Source organism: Panthera tigris, chromosome B3 (assembly GCF_018350195.1).
Source record: "Panthera tigris isolate Pti1 chromosome B3, P.tigris_Pti1_mat1.1, whole genome shotgun sequence".
Taxonomy (NCBI): Eukaryota; Metazoa; Chordata; class Mammalia; order Carnivora; family Felidae; genus Panthera; species Panthera tigris.
In genome coordinates this window covers 31,010,022-31,031,528 of record NC_056665.1, presented here as the reverse complement: position 1 = coordinate 31,031,528, position 21,507 = coordinate 31,010,022, and the positions used below count along the sequence as shown (strand labels likewise).

Genomic DNA, 21,507 nt, shown 5'->3' with positions numbered 1-21,507 from the left:
GACAGATTAGAAACTAAAGAAATAGCTGAAAGTAGAAGCAGACAACTAGGTGGAAGATTTGGGGTCAGATCCTAAAAGTACATGGAATATATCCATGGGGCGCCCGGGTGGCTCAGTGGGTTGTGTCTGACTCTTGGTTTCGGCTCAGGTCACAATCTGATGCTTCATGAGTTCAAGCCCCATGTAGGGCTCTGTGCTGCCAGTGTGGAGCCTGCTTTGGATTCTCATTCTCTCTCTCTCTCTCTGCCCCTCCCCCACTCACATGGGCTTCCTCTCTCTCGAACTAAATACATAAACTTCAAAACAATAAATGGCTGGGGTGGGGGGGCCGGTGGTGGCAGGGAGCGCCTGGGTAGCTCAGTCTAAGTGTCCAACTTTGGCTCAGGTCATGATCTCACAGTTCATGAGTTTGAGCCCCTCCTCGGGCTCTGTGCTGACAGCTCAGAGCCTGGAGCCTTCTTTCGATTCTGTGTCTCCCTCTCTCTCTGCCCCTCCCCTGCTTGTTCTCTCTCTCAAAAATAAATAAATAAACTTTAAATAAATAAGTAAAATAAAAGCACATGTAACACATCCAACAAGGATATGTTAGCTCTCTCTGCTCAGCCAACTACAAACCTTATTCTGGGCCACCAAAACCATCCTTCTTATGTAAATACATACAAGTTTTGTTCAGCCATACTATATTCATTACATAGCTGCAATCATAATACACATACTTTTGTCTCCTTTTATTTGCTTCGGTATTTTTATAATTTATAATTAACTTCTAAGGGCTGCAAAATGTGCCACCCAGCATTCACAAAATAGGCTGCCATTATCCATTCCCACAGTGGGTTGGACATCAAGGCTGTTTCCAACTATTTGCTTTCTTAACTAGCAACAACAGTGGATAACGGAAAAATGGGAACCACCTAAATGCCCGACGAGGCAGGCATAATTCTCTGTAAGATGAAATATCAACGTCATGAAAAGATGCTAAAGACCCAAGTGTTGCTAACTGAGCAAAATAAGTTAGATTATTTTGCCCAGTATACTCTCTGTTAAATCCAAGCATAGAGTCTAGAAATGTCATCAGTAATTATTTCTGGGAAGCACTACAGGTGACAACTTTTTTCTTTTCTCTACATTTCCTATCTTTTCTATAATGATCATAGATTACATGTATTAACATATTTATTTATTAAATTTATTTTCTTTTTAGTAATCTCTACCCCCAATATGGGGCTACAACTCACGACCCTGAGATCAAGAGTTGTGTGCTCTGAGGAGCCTGGGTGGCTCAGTTGGTTAAGTTTCCAACTTCAGCTCAGGTCATGATCTTGTGATTCTTGAGTTCAAAGCCCTGAGTCCAGCTCTGTGCAGAAAGCTCAGAGCCTGGAGCCTACTTCAGATTCTGTGTCTTCCTCTCTCTCTGCCCTCCCCTGTTCGCACACTCTCTATAAAAAATAAACAAACATTAAGAGCTACATGGTTTTCAGACTGAGCCAGCCAGGCGCCCCTTTGTATTAACATTTTTATTTTTTATTTATTTTTTTAAAAGTTTATTTATTTATTTTGAGAGAGACAGAGACAGCACGAGCTGGGGACGGGCAGAGAGAAGGGAGACAGAGAATCCCAACCAGGCTCTGCACCATCAGCACAGAGCCCAATGCAGGGCTCAAACTCACAAAACTGTGAGATCATGACCTGAGACGAAATGAATAGTCAGATGGTTAAACCAACTAAACCACCCAGGCGCCACTGTGTTAACATTTTTAAACAAAGTATTATAATATTTACAAAGCATTATACTATGAAAAAATATTCACAAGAGAAAAATGCAGAATACAAAACTGTAAAAATCACACACAACAACTAATGTTTTTGTTTTGTTTTGTTTTTGAGTAGGCTTCACTCCCAGGTTGGAGCCCAATGTGGGGTTTGAACTCATGACCCTGAGATCAAGACCTGAGCTGAAATCAAGAGTTGGATGGGCGCCGGGGTGGTTCAGTTGATTAAGCGCCCAACTTCGGCTCAGGTCATCATCTCGTGGTTTCTGAGTTTGAGACCCGGATTGGGCTCTGTGCTGACAGCTCAGAGCCTGGAGCCTGTTTGGATTTTGCGTCTCCCTCTCTCTCTCAAAAAATAAATAAACATTAAAAAAAAAATTAGAGTTGGATGCTTAACTGACTGGGCCACCCAGGCACCCCCAACTAATTTTTTTTTTAAAGGTAGGGAAGTAACAGACTATCCAAGGGAGACTTTACCTTCATTTTTTTTTTTTTTTTTTTTTTTAAATTCCCTCCAGTGACCTCATAGGAACTCTAAGGAGTTCTAGGAGTAGAATCACTGGATCAAAGTACCCTGGCATGGCTTTTATTTCTGGTGGAGACAGTTCCAACAATGTCTGCTGTCACCAGCATGGTCCTTGACTCCATGAGTAACTCTCACCTTAAAGCAATTCTCATCTGACATGAGTTGCTCAGCCTTCCGCTGATACGTTGACTCCAGGAGACTCCTGGAGGTCTGTGTGTTCAGCTGGCCTCCTGTGGCCCCATTATTGTTTTCTGCCAGGTAAAGGTCAGTCACCTGTACACAGATCTCGTCACTCACAATGTGCTGCAGCTGAAATCAAGCAAAGGCAAGCTGTCAGTGAACCAAGAAAATATTTCTCCTTGTCATACAGTCAACCTTCCTCTGATGGTTCCAGTCAGTCAGCTTAAAAAGACTTCTGGTTGGTAATTTTAGAAAATTAATCACACAGAACCAGTATTTTATATTCTTGGAGAATAACTAAGCCTAAACCTCCAAGAGTAACACTGGGCCATGAAAAAAGCTTTTCTATGTATTTAAAAGCAAAACCATAGGCAGTTCATGTTAATATGCTGCTTATTTAAAGTCCTAAGGAAATGTAAAAATAAAAAAAAAATTGTTACATGAAAGAGAAATCTCATGGCTTTCTGTTTTTATGGTGCTTCTTTACGGTTTACAACTTGGTTTCACGCACATTCTCATTTGCTCTATGCAACCAGCCCGGGGAGCAGGCTGAAGAGGGACACCCAGTTACAGTGGAGACAAATGTCCATTTTAGATGAGAAAACTCACTGTGTGCCAAGGTGAGGTCAGGGGCCTTGGTAAACCATGAAAGCTAGACCCCTGTCTATATGTTCCCAGCCCTAGCACAAAGTTGGAAACTCATTAGGTATTTGAGAATTGGTTGCTGAATCAATTACCCAAGGGCACTCAGTTGAAGGAGCACAGTTAGGACTAATATTCAAGCTTCCTGACCCTTATGCTGATATTCTAATACGTTACTTCTGTTTCTACATCTGATAAAAAATACAGTCCTTAAATTGTAAACACTATTAATTAACTCAATTTCAACACAGGTCAATCATGAGTGATTACTGGTAATTATTGTGATTACATTCTTGAACTATCTAATGACTAGAAAGTTGAACCTTTCAGAGTTTCCATTCTCATAGGTCATGATGATCTTTCTATTGTGAAATAAAAATTCCCCTCAAATGAAACTTTACCCATAAAAATGCCAGAGAATGTGAAAAACCTACAAGCAGAGAAAAGCAAGATGTTAACTGCACTATCATTTTGTCTATTTTACTTTAAAATTCTCAAAAACCACTAAGCCATTCTATTTTTAGGAAGATACATCCTTTTTGAAGCACTAGTAACTATGACAACTACTTATTTTTAACATTTAAAAAAGTCTTAAGTGACAAGTATGTGTATTTGTAGATAAATGGACACAGCGCAAGGTCAGAAGGGTGACTGATTTGACAGTGGTTGAAAGGCCAGCAACTGGAGATGGCTGAATTACAATTAGCCCAGACAATGGATTCTAATGTGACCATTAAAATAATGTCTATGATAACCTGATAACAGAGAGAGCAGCTTAAGATATAGTGTTTAAGGGGGCGGGCGGAGGGGGAAAGCAGTGTACTAAAAGTGTATCTAAAGCATGGTGCATACCACGTAGACACTTCCGCTTAAGACCTTCTTACTAAAGTAAACTCACTGACTCCCTATTCACATCCTCTTCTTGGATATTCGGCCCCTCCTAGAGTTTTTGGAAAGGGCAGACCTATAATATCAGGGACAACTGGACAGCTTACACTCCCAAGCTAGGTTGCTCAGATTCTCTCTCCTGCTAATTTGAAATGACACAATGAACATGTTTGGTAGACATTTTACAGAGGAACATCTACATGGAAAGGTCAATGCTAGGGCCAGAGGCACTGGCATAGCAAGCCAAAGCTCCAGGGGAGCTGGAGAAGCCTTGAGTATGTGGCCAAATATCTATTTGCAGAGAAAAGCATGAGAATGAAGTAGATGTTCAGAAAGAAGGCATGCAGGAGAGAAAAAAAAAAAAAAAAGATTCCCAGCCCAATCCCTACATTGGCCATTTTCTGAGTTCTCTACTAGCTATCTGTGAGACCACCTGTTGTGTTAAGACAAATCCCTACTAAACCACAGTAGATCCTTGAACAATGTGAGGGTTAGGGGCACCAACCCTCCATGCAGTGGAAAATCCACATATAACTTCTGACTCCCCCCAAACCTAACTACTAATAGTCTACTAGTGACCAATAAGCCTTACCAATAACCTAAATAGTCAATAAACAAGTATTTTTTGTTAGATGTATTATACACTATACATCTTTACAAAAAAGTAAGTTAGAGAAAAAGTATTATTAAGAAAATCATAAGGAAGAGAAAATGCATTTACAGTATTATGCTGTGTTTACTGAAAACAATCTGCATGGAAGTGGACCAGCGCAGTTCAAATTCAAAGCCCTGTTGTTCAAGCATCAACTGTAGTCTGGAAAAGATAAATGTATGGCCTGACCTTGAAATATATGTTCTGCCTCCAGTCAGGAATAATCTCTGGGAGAACATCAAACAAGATGGGGAGAATGAGAGAAGATATGCCTCCAACTGAGGAGTTAAGATGAGAAGCATGAACATATGTTTTAAAAACACTGGATTTGGGTATCTGGACAAAACCTGTTTCTTAAAAAGATTAGACATTATGTGTTACTGACTCAAAATTGCAACCAGGTGCTTCTAATGTATGGATTAATTATATGTATTGTTTCAAAAACCAAGCTCGGGTTTATAAAAAGTTAATTTTCCTGGATTTCTAAAATTGCTGTGCTGGCAGTGTGGGAGACCTTACTTCCAGCCGTAGCAGCAATACGCAGCAGCAGAAGCACATGACAACTGGAGGCTTTATTTTACATACGTTCAGAAGGTGTTAACAAAGATCAGTCTCTCAAAATTAGGACCAGAGCTGTTGGCACCCATGTAATGATTTCGCTCAGTCACCATACAGACTCCTTATGGGAAGGCCTATTAACATCTTTGACTTTCAGGAAAAAACCTGTATACCTGACAACCTTCCTGAAGATGCCAAGATTCAGTTATGTGAAGCGTTCTTCCTTGACCCTGAGCAGATCCTGCGAAAGGGTGCAGAACCTTTCCAACATGCCCTCCCGACATCAAGGCAAAGGCATGGGTACTTTGCAAAGGATTCCACATTTCACTCCAAGAAAGTACCAAGCAACACAAGCTTTCCACCCCGCCCTCCCCATAGTGGCAGTGAGGACTCCCGAATGTTCTTTGTACAAGTTTTCACTTTAAAGAAAGTAGTGCACCAACAACAGATTCTGAGCCCTTCACAATGCAGACCTTAAGCCAAAAGAGTGGAAACCTGACTACCCAATTGCTATAAAATTATCACTGCTGTGAAGAACAACATATTTACAAAGTTCCAGGGTGCCACAGGAACAAACCACAAAACCAACCACAAATTCAACTCAAATGGAACCTCAGATAGTGAGGTGGGCAGAGTATTATAGAAGATGTTGTATGAAACCCTTCCCACAAAAGGAACTTTAAATCTTAAAAGGAGGAAAGTACACAGAATTAAACCAACACCTACAGAAGAGGAAGAGTTACCCACTGAGAGCCCCCCACTGGGAGCCAAGGTAAGAGCCGGGCCAGTACCAACACTCACTCTATAGGCAGGCAGTGAGAACAGGGCAAAACATCGGGTCTGCTGTAGACTCATTCAACTGTGAGGGCATACTGAGCAAAGCGAAGGAGTCAATTTAGCGGCTGAAGTACTCCCACTCTGTTAACACGAGAGATCCGTAATCACATTAACCTCCCCCTTTCCTCTAGAGAACCAGACATTTGTAAACATCATTACATGCGCAAACTGCCCTTTTAATTCCAACCGAAATCTTGCCTTTCCTCTTTGCCTCATCCATCTTTAGGTAAGGACTTCTTCCCTCACCAAACCTAGCCTCCACCGTGCCCTCACCTGTCTGACAATGCTCTGGATTAGTTTGTCCATGGTGAAGGCAATGTAGGCGTGAATGGTGAACATCTCTCTCAGCGAATCTTCGTACTGTGACGAGTCTATGTTGCCATCTAGCAGGCTCCGCACCATGTCCAGGAAAGCTGGGTAATAATCTTCTACATCAACATCCACTGTGGGAGAGATGGGAGAGGTGAGGCCTTACCCTGCTACGAAAAGACTGGGAGAGAGGGCAAGGCAAATCCCACAGCTGGCCTAAAGAGCATTTGAAAGAACGAACCCTAGGTATTCAGACATACCCACTCAATCTGCTGCAGGCAGAGATGAGATCTGACAGGTGGCTACAATGGCCAGCGCTGGCTATCAGAGGACAGTGACCCTGCAACTTTAACAGGGGCTCTGACACTCTGTCCATGCTAGAAAGACACTAAATTACAGTACGACTGGGCTCTGCCTCAGGAGAGCAGAATATCCCAGGGAAGAAGTTTCTTCAACAGTTGTTGGCTCTCCTTCTGAGAGAGAAACCTACTCTCCCGGCCTGCACAGAGCATTCCTCACACGGGTCACTTGCTCATAAAGCTATTTCAATGAAGCATCAAGTGCAGATGAGAAAAGGCAGACAGCGCCACACTCAAGTCCTGGGAAACCTCTCGGGAACAGAAAAATAGGAGTGCAAATTAAATCCCCTATGAATAATGAAGTAATCTGCATTTGTCAAAGTCCTTTTGTTTAAAAATGGATTCCCAACGTTGTACTTCACAAATTGCATTAAATGATCTGTACTTGCTGCACATGAATCACTTCAACCAGCAGCTGGAATCTTATCAGTTGTCACAGAGACATTTGGCAACTTGCAGAGTACAAAAGGAAGCATGAAAGTACTCTGCCTTTAGCTTGTTTAAGACCCATTTACTGATCTCCAGTGCTAGCAATCAAGACAGCGGCATGAGGGAGCCACTGGGGTATCGGTTATGTTGTTTCCTGACCCAGGTGCTGGTTACACAGGTGTGTTTCACTTTGTAAAAATTCGCTATTCAATTTGGATTTGTAGATTTTCCTGTACATATGTTGCACTTCAACAAAAAGTTCACTAAAATGAAAAAAAATTCACAAGAACTCTTTGTCACTGACATCTGGTTACCCATTTGTAAAGTTTATACAGAGAAAACAGGCGCAGAGCAAAAAACTAAATCCTTCCCCATTTATCTGAAGTGTGATGGCTCACTGAAGACCATGCAAAACAGAACAATTAACTGTTGAAAAGAAGCAACTGGCTAGACTTTCATCACAGAATATCACCTTGTTCAGACCCACAGCACAGGCACAGGCTGTGCTACTGCTGTGCAGGTGCTTTTATGCCAGAATAAAGCTAGGGGCACAGGCGAGACGTGCCCACAAGCTATGATCAGTGTGAGGCTTGGCGTTACCACTCAAGACACAATGTAAGCTTCAAACCAGGTTAAGTCAGTGGTCAAGCCAGGATTAGGCCATTTGCTCTCTCATTTCTACCCAAGCAGATGGAATTCACCACACTGAGGTCCAAAAGCGATCTCTCTCAAGCTAGGATTAATCCAGACAAAGGCTTTTAAAATTAATATCTCTATGAGCTCTTCAACAGAAAGTTAGGGCCACACATGGGCTACTTACATCAGCAACAGCTAAAAAAAATTTAAAATAATTCACTCCATTAAAAAAAAAAAGTCTTAATAAAAAAAAAAAAAAAAAAAGAGCCTGTGTGGCTCAGTCGGTTAAGCATCGGACTTCGGCTCAAATCACGATCTCACGGTTCGTGAATTCAAGCCCCACAACAGGCTCTCTGCTGTCAGCACGGAGCCCACTCTGGATCCTCTGTCCCCCTCTCTCCCTGCCTCTCCCCAACTTGTGCACTCTTCTCTCTCTCAAAAATAAACATTAAAAAAAGTCTTAAAGATAATTCATTCCACAAACTGGCTATTTCTTGAAGGGCACAGAAGAAAAGCTCCACGGAAAAGTTTTTGGCTTACAGCTCAAGAACCTAATTACGAACAGGACAGTTATCTAGAAGCAGGCAACAGAGAATTCCGTAAAGCACACGGAGGCTTCCTTAGCCCATGTTTATTTTCCTTTTCCTGTGATCTCTAACTGCACTCCTGTTCTTCATGGTCTGCTGCCTCACACCATCTCTTGACTTCCAATCTCCTTTCCATAAACTATTTCTGTTCATTAGGAATGAGCCATGAACCCTATTGGCTAAAGAGAAGTCTAGCCCAAACATATCTGAGAAAATTCATATCTGGCTCAGGCATGAACAATTAGGAATTTATGTTCCGTCATGCAGCAGAACCGACTGTGATGTTTTAGTCCCACCCTGTCCTTTAAAACATTCTGCAGTACCCCTGAGAGCTGCCATTTGGGAAACTGATGGCAACTGACACCCCCTGTCCAGGTGTCCACAGTAGGAACCACTGAGAGCATCCGTGATCCAAGCCCTGCAGAAGGTGCTTTGCATATTCTCCCCGATTCTCCCAACAACTCCACAAGGTATTAAGGAGTGCCTCCATTTTACAGGTAAACAGGTAAGGGGAGTTGAAGTAAGGTCACACGACCAGTAAATTGCAGACCTAGGATCTGAACCCTGGTCAGGCTCTGAGGCTGTATGTATAAAAGAAAGCAGTCCCAAATCTAATTTGGCTCTGAGGCCCCCAACCCCTCACACCATCCAGAAACCAACAGTCTAAGCACTCACTAGGTTCTTTGAGGCGCAACTGGATAGCAGGACTGTCACTCTTGTCTCGCTTTATGCCCAACACTTCCCGTTCCCACTCTCTCTCTCGGTTTTCTTCTTCAATTTGTCTTTCAGCTTGGGAACAAATCCGTAGCAGCCGCAAGCAGAGAATCTGGTGCAGTCGCATAAAGATATACCAGTTGTTATTAACATAGAAGAGGTTGTATACTTCATCCATCCCTCTTAACTTCTGAGCTGCTGTGTTACTAAACAGTAGCTTAGACTTAGGGGGACTGCCCCCAACACCATTGTGCTTCTTAGCTGCCCCTGTGGCTTCATCTACATCCATCTCTTCTTCTTCCTCTTCCTCCACATCCGAGAGATCACCTCTCTGAGCAAAGAGCAGATCTGGAATGAAATGATGCATGATTTGCTTGATTTTATACTTGTCCTCCTTTTGAATGCCCGTCTGCCTCTTCACATGGTGGATAATCAAAGCAGCGGCATCTTCCAGGATCTGTTTGTCTTCATAGGCAAGCGAGAGGTGTGGGCCGACAGGTACACCGGCATTTTCTTCTGTAGCCTGCTCCTGCCTCTGACAGGAGAGAGATGCAAAGTATTACCACAACAACAGTCAACAGAGCTGTGCGACTGTGCCAGCAGTACATGCCGTTATCAACCACAGTGTCTATTATTTTCCAACCGGACACTTCCAGAAACAGAAAGATAAGGTGAGAGATGTGGTCTGACACCAAGGTATTGGTATCTTCTAGACTGCGAAGACTTACTGGGACAATGGGACAAAACTGGGACCATCTTTTAAAATTCTGTAGTAGTGTTTATGGATATGGAGGATACAACATGAGGTCTAGGACTAGAGGTCTACAATCTGGGGTGGGAGTGTGGAAGGTGACAGACGTGATAAAACTGGCAAAACAGGGATGCTTTTTTTTTTTTTTAATTTTTTAAAATGCTTATTTATTTTTAAGAGACAGAGAGAGACAGAATGTGAGTGGGGGAGGGCAGAAAGAGAGGAGACACAGAATCCGAAGCAGGCTCCAGGCTCGGACATGTCAGCACAGAGCCTGACGTGGGGCTTTAGCTCACCAGCTGTGAGATCATGACCCAAACCAAAGTCAGACGCTCAACTGACTGAGCCACCCAGGCACCCAACAGGGGTGCTTATTTAAGAGCTCGTTTTACCACTCTTTCCCCCTTTTCATGTAGTTTAACATGTTCATAATAAAACTTTTTTTTAAATTCAAGATCATACAACTTTTAGGAATGCTCAATTACACTGTATTTATGTTTCTATCCATCCCCCATGACTGTAAGCTCCAAGAAAGCAGGATTAATTTCTTAATCATCTCTGTATCCTGGCTCCCAGTACTATATACACTCCTGGTAAGTATGCTGAGTAAACACGGATTAGAAAGCGTCTGGGGATTAAGGCTCAGTGTTTCACCGGTGGAAAGTTGAGAAGGGTTACATGAATGAAGACAAGGTATCATTTGGAGGGAGAGAGACAGGAAGACAAGTGGAAGAGGGAGGTGGCAGGCACAGACTGAAGTCAGGATGTTAAACTGGGAAACCAGTAAAGCCACTTAGTCATAAAGGTGAGGCTTAGATTTAAAATGACAGAATCAAGGGGCACCTGGGTGGCTCAGTCACTTAAGCGTCTTGGCTCTCGACCTTGGCTCAGGTCATGATCTCAACAGTTGTGAGACTGAGCCCCGCACTGGGCTCCGCTGGACATGGAACCTGCTTAAGATTCTCTCTTCTCCCTCTGCCCCTTCCCGCTCTCACTCATTCTCAAAAATGAACAAATGAATTAATTGATTAAATGGCAAAATCAGGAATAGAGAAGTCTGTGACAGTTACGAAGCAAGAATCAACATGTCTTGGAGGGTCTCACTTTCACGTAACAAATGTAATTTCCAGGAATCAAAGCCATGCTCTCACAGATGTAGAAACCTCCAGCTCACCTCATCATAGATACTCTCAATCTCGTTGAGTAAACTCTTAGACCTCAGGACCTTGGTATCATTCTGTTTAAAGTTGATGCCCTGGTGGTCCAGAGACTTCAAGTAGTACTTCTCATTCTGCTCTCTCCACACCTTGTTAAAGCCTCTCTGAGCTTCCCGCCATTCTTCCTCTTTCATCTTCAACCTGGGGGGGAGGGGGGAGAAACAACCAGACATGGGAATTATAAGGGAGAGACTTAAACTCTGGCTTTGAATCCTGGCTCTGCTCTACTAGATTCTGTTTTCTTACCGGTAAAACAGAGATAACAAGACCTACTCTCTAAGGGTTTAGAGGTGAGAAATATGCCAGACTTACTTTATTTCAAAAGTCAGAAGATACAATAGGTCTGTCATAATTATTGGTAACTTGGGATATTGTTATTCAAATTGTTATATTGTTATTCAAACCAGGCTTGAACTGTTACACGAGAAAATTACTCATCCAGGACTTATTTTGAAGAAGTAATTTGTCCCAAACTCAGAAATCTTACCTAGAATTTATTTCTCAACAGCATTCCATAGAATACCCTTGAAAGGGGGGGTGCTCTTCCCTGGCCAGCTAAAATAAGCTATAGGACTTCTGCAAACATTTGCTATACTAACTAACATAAATGCAGAAGTGCAGAGCAGAGAACTTGCATTTGCACTGGAAGGCTCCTCTGCACATGGTCTGGGAATTTCTGATGGCAACGACTGATCCGAGCACTCCAGTAGAGAGGAGAAGAAAAATCAAAACCAGCATTAGAGCTGAAGAATACCCTACATCTCAAAGCCAAAAGTTAAATGCTATGGGCATGGCAAGAAGAGGAACACCTAGGCCGGCTCCTGAGGAGAGGGCTAGGGAGGCACAATAAAATCTGGACATTTGCACACTGTGCAGCAGACAAGAATCCCTTCCCACCGTTTCAGGTGATACTAAGGGAGGACCCGTCTGTTAGCTGGGATTCACACTGTGGTCCAGAGTGCCATGGACTTGAAGGAGCCCGGGCTCAGCCCTAGCCCTGGCCTCCTCCTTGATGCCTGGTCTAGGTGAGTACAATAGCCCTCAACACTTGAGGCTGAAGGCTTTTCAGGAGAAAAAAAGTAAGACATTCTTGGTAAAAGTGGTGAGCTAGTGGGGCGCCTGGGTGGCTCAGGTGGTTGAGCGTCCGACTTCAGTTAGGGACATGATCTCACGGTTCGTGAGTTCGAGCCCCGCGTCAGGCTCTGTGCTGACAGCTCAGAGCCTGGAGCCTGCTCCGGATTTTGTGTCTCCCTCTCTCTCTGCCCCTCCCTAGCTTGCACTCTGTCTCTCCCTCTCTCAAAAGTAAATAAACATTTAAAAAAAAAAAAAAAAAAGTGGTGAGCTAGTACGTCTAGTACGTCTTTTTAAATAAAATATAAATTTTACAAAAAGTGATTTTCCTTACTAAAAACAAAGGTGTTAACAAACGGTTAGTACTGAGTGGCAGGAATGTGGGTGGTTGTTTTCTTTGTCCTTTTCTGTATTTTAAAATATTCCCTTAAACACACAGAGCATTCCACTATGGGAAAGTCCACTATGGACTTTCAAGGTCTGTTCTCTACTGCTGGTCACACAGAAGTTCCACTATCCCAAGCTGCACCTGACTTCCAACAACCAGGGTTGGGGAGATATGGAGGTCTCACGGGATAATACCCAGGTCGAAAATGAGGGCCTTATTTAATGGGGCACTAAATCTGTCATCAAGCACACTAAAGCACAAAGGGCACATTCAGTCAGTTACCTTTTAAGGACAATTGGGACAGCGATGGAGGGGTTCTTCCTCAGACCGTCAATGATGTCAGCTGCTTTATCAGCATATATCCTCTGGAGTGCTTTTCGATGAATAACTTCCGACGTGCCCCCAAGGGTGTTGTCCAAGCGAAATTTGGCTTGTTCCTCAGCAGACAAGCGAGAGAGCTTCTTCTGAATTGCTTCCAGAACCCGGATCGTTGCCAGATTGGTCTCTAAAACTACATCAAGCTAAAGCAAAAGACAAAGTGTGCTCAGGACCCAAACCAGAACAGAATAGCGGTCAGGAGTGTGAAGTAATGAGTCAAGTTCCTTGGATGTGAATCCTAAGCTCTGCTGTAACAGCCACACAAAAGTCTATTTCCTTACCAATAAAATAGGGATAACACCACCTACTCTCATAAGGTGGTTTTCTAGATTAAACAATACAATCCACATAAAGGATTTAGTGCAAGGTCTGGCACATAACATGCAACAAATGATAGATAAGTGGTAGTTGTTACTTCTAACACCATCATTGCACTTTCCTTAGGACTACTGACCCCAGACCAGAGGAATCACACAGTGGGGCAACCTTACCGACACTTCCATCCCTCTGAACTTACCTGGATTGCTAAGATCGGTTACAAATGATAAAACAAAACAAAACAAACAAAATACAACAATCCCCAGAAGACCATTCAAGATGATAAATCAGTCTTAGGTGTAAGGTTTTTTCAGGGTAACTTGAAATATTTAAATGTTTAATAGCTTTGCTCTACATCCAGTAAGAGCAGTGACTATCATTCCTTAAGGACTTCGATGTTGGGGCACCTGGGTGGCTCAGTCAGTTGAGCATCTGACTTTGGCTCAGGTCATGATCTCGTGGTTGTGACTTTGAGCCCCGCACTGGGCTCTGTGCTAACTGCTCAGAGCCTGGAGCCTGCTTCGGATTCTGTCTCCCTCTCTCTCTCCCCTCCCTCACTTATGCTCTGTCTCTCTCTTTCTCTCAAAGATAAGTCAACATTAAAAAAGGGGGAGGGGAAGGGTGGCGCGTGGGTGGCTCAGTTGGGTGAAGCTTCCAGCTTTGGCTCAGGTCTCATGGTTTGTGTGTTTGCGCCCTGCATCGGGCCCTAGGCTGACAGCTCGGAGCCTGAAGCTTTCTTCGAATTCTGTGTCTCCCTCTCTCTCTGCCCTGCCCCACTTGTGCTCTGTCTCTGTCTCTCAAAAATAAATGTTACACAAAAAAAATTTTTTTAAAAAGGACTTCAATGTTGTATCTGTAGGTAACCATCTAAATTCTAACGGAATTCCTGGAACTTACTTTGTGGCAAGGGCCTAGCCAGACCTGGTTAAGGATAGGACTGGCAACCTTTGAGCTAACTTTTTTCCTAGGCTTAACACAAGATTCTCTAAATGAGAAATAGAAAATGAAGTAAACGAGCAATCTTAGGGCCCTGTGACCAAATGTCTATAGAAGTACTCCCTAAATTTTCTAGTTTAGGGACTGTGGTAGTAATTTTGTACAAAATTTCTGGTCCCTCTTCTGATTATGGACAAATGATGAACTGAACCTCCCGGCTCCCTTGTGAAAAGACAGGGCCATCTAACTAGTTCTGGCAAATGAGTATGGGCAGGTAAACTGAAGCAGTGTTTGCTACTTCTGAGCAAGACCCTCCTGAGCCCTTTTCCCTCTAGTGATTGGCAATATTCAAGATGGTAGCACTTGGTCAGCCTAGTTCCCTGAAGTAATTCTGATGAGCAGGATCCCCTACTAAACATTAATGCAATGTAGCATGATCAAGAAATAAAATCTGTTTTTTCAAGCCACTGAACTTTGGGGGTTGTCTACACTACAGGATCACTAACGTATCCTGAGGTATAAAGGAATGCTCCATCAAACTAGCCCCCAATCCTTCATCATCATGCCTATAATCAGAAATGGGAAATGATGATGTTGCCTTTTTCAGGCATACCATTTGAGAATAGGAACACCCTGTCAGAAGAAGATGCCAATCTCTGCTTTCTAACTCATCATGTACCCTTACTCAACACAGGTAACAAAGAAATGCTTTCTTCAGCCTGATAAAACTTTCCATGGCATCTGTCATGATTTCGCTTTATGCAAAAGGTTGAAACTCCTCATGAACACTGGGGCCAGTCACCTGCCAGAGGCCAAGCAACATGTGGCTCTTCATTCAAAATATGCCAGAAACAGCTAAATCAAGCATGAAGAGGGATGGCCGGCAGAGTGAAATCATATGGATTTTAAAAAAGAGCAAGCTATCGTCTATCTATATAAATAAGCAGGGACAGTCACTTTTTAAGTAATAAATGCATTAAATAGGATACACATCATTTTACCTCTTTAAACACAATGAACAGTCCCTTTTCTATTGATGAGATCAGCGAACTAGCCATTTTTACACTCAGTACTCCTACTTGCTGGTACAGAGGCTCTATCAGCTCACTTACTCACTCGGGCTCTTCCCTTCCCAACTACTTTAAAATGAAGCCCTAATTTGCTTTCTTTCCTAAGGAGCCAAATCAATCAGATATAGATAGGAGAGAAGAATTCCAGTTCTCACAGGAGAGCTGCTTTGCTAATAACCGTATCAAGATACCTGCTAAGAATAACAATACACACTTCAAAATAAATAATTCAACCTCTTTACGACAACCCAGACAGCCTTAAACGATACTGTTTTAGATACCCTGTAAAACGCAGTAACTTTTAAAAGGCCGTTAAAAATTCAAGGGATTATTACACAGCCATCAATGGATAACTTTACTCAAAAGGGTAAAGTGGCCTAGATAGCTCACATTCGCCATAAAACATTACTAATATATTTGACGAACTTGTAAAGCATGGTAAATACGACAATACGCATTTACTACTGAAGAATACAAACCTCTGGCTCTTCCGTCTTAAAAGCCAAGCCTCACAGACATTTAAGATAGCTTAGCATTCAGCACCTCCCATTTCCCCAACCTCCACATGATAAAGGAACTTGTACCTCAAAGCGTTCATCTTCACAACGATAGATATGTTCTTCATACTGGGTTTTCTTGGAACTAACAAAGGTGGAGTCCTCAGACCAGGAAGGGAAGGAAACCCACGTATCATTTAAAACCTTGGAGTAAAGGAAGAGAAATTGAAGGCAAGCCTAAAAGTTTTCTGGTGATTAAGCATTCTCAACAAAAAGACACAACTCTAGGGGATGGAAGAAACCATTGCCAATTTTCACCTCTAGTAAGTTTGCAAAAGATGGAAAATATGGATATAAGTATAAAACAATTTCTTCTGAAAAAAGAGAAGGATCTTGATTTCCTCATTTATATAAATTCTTGATCCCTGGTACCACTCCCTCTGGAGGAAGCTGAGTCTTCAGGACTGATCCTTGCCAGAGAAAGCCTTACCTCTTTACAGAGAGGAGTCCGTCCTGTACACTTGGGCTGCTGGTAACTCTTTGGTAGGGCCCGGTAGCTGGAGCCCAACCGTTTACAAGAGGCATAATCTATCTCCATGGCAATGCCCTCTGTGGCTCGTTCCTTTGGAAAGGTTTCCAGATGTACAGACTCCTTATAGCCCAGAAAGTTTTTAAACCAATTAAACAGTTCAGGGAATTTCCTGAAGAATCAAAACCAAAAACTGGTGAGCAATTAGAAGCATGATGTAGTTACCCTGAGGTATGGCTATTTGGTGTTGGGTCAGAACTCTGCTACTAGGGACAAATTCCAATGACAATTATTATTTCCTGCCTAAGAAGCACTGCTTCTGAGCATCTGGCTTCCCCTTTTCTTATCGAGTATTCCAAGACTAGTTAGGGTGCTGATGGAGGAGCTGCACTGAAATTAAGCAATAACCAGCTGTTCTTCTAATCAAGAAGACCACTTTAATGTTCAGATAATTCTTAGGTTGTCAAATACAGTCAAGATTCTAGAACCCTGGAAGAGACTGGTCTCTACAAACATCCAACATTGGTCAGGGGATCAAGAGACCCCCTAGTCTTAGCCGATGCCCTATTTTTCCATCTCTAGAGTTAAACTAGAACTCCCACAGGATTCTTGTGACTCTGACATTATATGAGTCAACAGACCCATCGCGATCAAATTATTTTTGCCTATCATATACCCTCACCTCCATACCACACATCAGGGCTAAGCCCCTCTCTCCACTTACCCCAGGAAAGGAGAGACTAACTGGACAAGCTCAGCCCGAGAGATCACCTCCTGGTTAAAGATAACAAGACAGCGCAGGAAATTTTCATAGGCCTCAGCACTCCGCAGAGCCTTTCGGACCTTATGGAGACACCAGAAGAGAAACAGTTAAATGGGGAATCAGGAGATCCTGGATTGCTTTTAGAAGATTGGGGAAATTTGGGGGTGTCTGGGTGACTCGGCTGAGCATCTGACACTTGATCTCGATTCAGGTCATGATACCAGGGTCATGGGATCGAGCCCTGAGTCAGGCTCTGTGCTGACAGCTCAGAGCCAGCTTGAGATTCTCTCTCTCCCTCTCTCTGTTCCCTTCCCCTGTTCACACACTCTTTCTCTCTCAAAAAAAATAAATAAATAAATAATATTTTTAAAAAAAGGAAACTTGGTAAAATATTTATGTATGAAATAATATAATATCTGGGATTCGTCTCAAAATAACCCAGGGTAGGTTAGAGTACATATGAAACAAGTACACTGGCCAGGAGGTGGAAACTGCTGAAGCTGGATGATGGGTACATCTTACTCCTCTCCTTAATTTCACACGTTTAAAATTTTCTATAATAAAAAATTTTTAATCAAGATCCTAGAGTATATAGTACATTTATCTACTTATATGCTTGATTCTCCAACCATATCAGAGTTACCCAAGTTTTTGCCGCTGCTCCTAACAGATGTTTATGGCGAGAATCTTTGTCAGTACTGTTTTTAAACTCTGGTAATCTCGAATAATGATTTTCTAAATAAGACACGTCTGTCCTCTGAGCTGATCCTTTCCCTTCCTCCACCTACTATGCTGAACACTTCAACATCCGAAAACCTAAAAACATTCAATGGTACACACACAGTAAAACCAGCCTGACTAGATGAGCAATTTGGAGTTTCAATTCCAAAAGTGAATATTTAGCACTGTGGTACTTCAGTGAGGACTGCAAACAGATCCTCACCAAACCAAGTAGTTTAGCAACAACCTCTTCTTCAGGCTCCTGTATATTTTTATAACGATTTGTCAGTAGACATTATATGGCATATGCATTTTCAAAGCCAAAGATGAAAGAGAACCGTATTTCTTGTACTATACACCAGATTCACTTACTTTTAACTTTTTATTAGCCTTTAAACATGCACAAAAGTAGACAGAATGTCTAATGAACCCCCTGTACTTACCTAGCCTCAATGATCAATATAAAGTAAATTCTATTTCATCAATAACCATTTCCCCCACCAATGAATTTTAAAGCAAATTTTAGGGGTGCCTGGGTGGCTGAGTCGCTTAAGCATCCAACTTCGGCTCAGGTCATGATCTCACAGTTCATGAGTTCGAGCCCCATCAGGCTCTATGCTGAAAGCTCAGAGCCTGAAGCCCAATTCGGATTCTGTGTCTCCCTCTCTCTCTCTCTGCCCCTTCCCAGCTTGCGTGCACACTTTCTCTCTCAAAAATGAACAAACATAAAAAAAAAAAAAAAAAAATTAAAGCAAATTTCAGACACTTCATCTGTACAGCTGACCCTTGAACATGGGTTTGAGCTGCACCGGTCCATTTATATGCGGATTTTGATAATACAGTACTGTAAATGTATGTTCCCTTTCTTATGATTTTAATAGTAATTTCTCCACCTTATTATTAGCATATCATACATACAGCATCAAAAATATGTATTAACCCATGGTTTACATTATTGGTAAGGCTTTTCTGGTCAAAAGGAAATTTTGGGGGAGTCACAAGTTATACTCAGATTTTCAATCCACAGTGTTTAAGGGTCAACTGTATATCAGTATATATCTCTAAGAAATAAGTGCTCCAAAAATTTTTTTTAAAAACACAAAAAACAAAAACTGACATCACTCATTAAAAAATTAACTTATTCACACCCTACCCTCCACTCTTTCATTGTCATGTAATGGTTGTGACCTGGACTTCCAAATTTCCCTTAGAAGTACCAAGTGCCCAGGCAGCCCTCAGAAATTGCTCAAGTCAGAGCCAGGGACTTGGCTGTCAGACAGGACAGCTCACACAGGCACAGCAGGCTAGAGAGATCAGGAGGCACCAATCATGGGGATGCTAAAACACCTGCCCTTTTGCAAAAACCCAAAGGTGCAAGACAGGGTAAATCTGTACCAGACCAATCCAGGCTGGCTCCTGCCAGTGAGAAGTCTGACAGTTGCCAATTACCTTGATAAAAACAGCCCGCTAATCATCAAGTTGACTCCAAGGAGGAAGTCAGACACAGGAGGAAGTCAAACTAATACACCACACAACACGGTTGACACCAGTAAGCTCAAGCCTGGCAGCTTATCAGGATCACCTGGGGAACTTTGACAACAAATCAGAATTCCCACAAACCCTATATTCGATACTGCAAATAAGTACCACAAGCAATGAGAAGATTGTAAGTCTTCTTAAGTCCTCGACAACTGGTACAGACCTGGAAGTCTACAACAGGGAGCTCCAAACATCTTCCAAGAGTAACATCATGCATTTTTCTTTCTTTCTTTCTTTCTCTCTTTTTTTTAATGCTTATTTATTTTTGAGAGAGAGCGAGCGCGCCCACTAGCAGGGGAGGAGCAGAAAATCTGAAGCGGGCTCTGTGCTGACAGCAGACAGCCTGATGTGAGGCTCGAACTCAGGAACTGCGAGACCATGACCTGAGCTGAAGTTGGGGACTCAGCCACACAGGCGTCCCATGAGTAACCTCATGTATTTTTCAAAAGCATCTTCCACCATGGAAAGTGCTGTAAACTACTTTACAAAAGTAACACAGACAATCCTACTATTTCTCAGCTGTGCTAATGGTTCCAGTAGTCTGAAAGGACCTACAACTTAGAAACTATGTTAATAAGCAGAAAGTCTTCATCAGCTTGATGCAACTCAAAACAAAATCCTCTTGAGGACAGGGTAATTTGCTTGTGGCATTAATAACCAATATTAAATCTAATTCAACAATTACCTTATCAAAAAATAACGACTCGGTTCCTACACCGTGTTTACTGGCATCTGCCATAGAAGAATCCTTTAGGCTGAGCAGTTTAGGTTTCTTCTGCAAAAAAGAAAAAATACAAACACGTAAGATTCAGAGTTCTCAGAGTCTGATTTTCATCTGTGTTCAATGGGTCCATCACTGACCACTGCTGATGAATAATTTGCAACAAATGAGAGAATTCAAATCACTCACTCACTTTATACCCCCAAAAGATTTCCACCCATCTTCTCTATCTCGGTTTGCCTGTCAGGTTTTTTTTTCCCCCCAGAGATTCACAGATATTCTCTCTACAAATGGTCTCAGCATTACTGTGATAACAGAATATCCTTACTTTTTCCATTAGCCAAAAGTAACTTTATTTGGAATCCAGTGCCACTACCTCATCTCCCTAGCTGTGGAGGCAAAGAGAGCACAATGCCAGACCTAGATAGAAATCAATCTTTAACCTTTAATTATAGTTCAATTTAAAGATCCCTGAAAAAAAGCACAGTTTATTTCCCTAAGAGAAGGAATGACTATCTTGTCAGCAATATCCACTCAGACCAATTTAACATTGCTTCTTCAAAGGGAATGAACAAGCCATGACATAACTGTCAGCAAGAATTCACTTTTCAAAAGCCATCTCTCAACTACCTGTGAAGAAATGTACAAACTTTGGGAGAAAGTATGCACACTTACCCTGATCACCTCAGAGTATACCCTCTCAAGAGCCAAAGCTGCTTACAATGCCTAAGGAGAAAACAGGTAGGGAATTCTAATCCCTCTTTCTAGTGTTTCCACCTGAGGGTAATCAAGTGTGGGAGGAGACCAACGCAAGAGTGGGGCTTAACTGCCAACCTGATTCTGGTTACCCATATAACCAACACTCTTTCCTCAAGTGAATATAAACTATTACTACATTCAACTTGCCTTCAAAAGGAAAAGCCATTACAAGCACTAAAAAACAGTCCTTCTAAAGTGTGAGCAACACCTAATGTTGCTAGTCCTTGTAGTCATCTGCTTGTTCACCAGTCACTTTCTACTGTTAAAAATTACACTAGCTTTTTATTCTTTAGATCCTGCAGACACGGCCATCTCTTCCACATTACATACTGCTTTAGAAATCACTGAAGCAACATCCAGTACATACACCTAACTCTCTCCCCAGCACAGCTGCACTACATCTGAGAGGAAGGGAGCAGGCTTAGCTCTCTGCAGGCAGACCATCAGCATTTACTGTAACAAGAAGCATTGTATGACAGGTCACTAACAGAAGTTTAAGATCTCCCTCTGCTATAGCCCAAAGGTCCTGCCTTAGAGATTAGGATGATACAGATAAGATCTGGCAACCCAACAAAGAATCCTGGGCAGGCTGGGTGTCTCAACCAAAGAGATCTCACAATGTATAGACACTTTACTCACAGGAGGACTTAGAGATCACTGACTTAGTTGTGAAACAATTATCAAGCTTAATAACCATCCTTCTCAGCACAAGGCAGGCTGAAGATCAAATCAGAAGAAGGGAAAAATCAGTGTAAGTCTCAAAC

General features: G+C 42.3%; 1 protein-coding gene across 1 annotated transcript in view; it reads right to left on the bottom strand.

Moving 5' to 3' along the window:
• SIN3A (SIN3 transcription regulator family member A) overlaps positions 1–21,507 on the bottom strand; it is a 70,282-nt gene that overhangs the window by 18,505 nt on the left and 30,270 nt on the right. The window contains exons 9-17 of the mRNA XM_042988353.1: positions 19,949–20,038; positions 16,966–17,084; positions 16,203–16,413; positions 15,800–15,916; positions 12,796–13,034; positions 11,012–11,195; positions 9,048–9,621; positions 6,326–6,495; positions 2,431–2,604 (exon numbers count right to left, since the gene is read on the bottom strand). Of these exons, the coding sequence (XP_042844287.1) occupies positions 2,431–2,604; positions 6,326–6,495; positions 9,048–9,621; positions 11,012–11,195; positions 12,796–13,034; positions 15,800–15,916; positions 16,203–16,413; positions 16,966–17,084; positions 19,949–20,038 (1,878 nt within the window). The remainder of the gene's footprint in view (positions 1–2,430; positions 2,605–6,325; positions 6,496–9,047; positions 9,622–11,011; positions 11,196–12,795; positions 13,035–15,799; positions 15,917–16,202; positions 16,414–16,965; positions 17,085–19,948; positions 20,039–21,507) is intronic.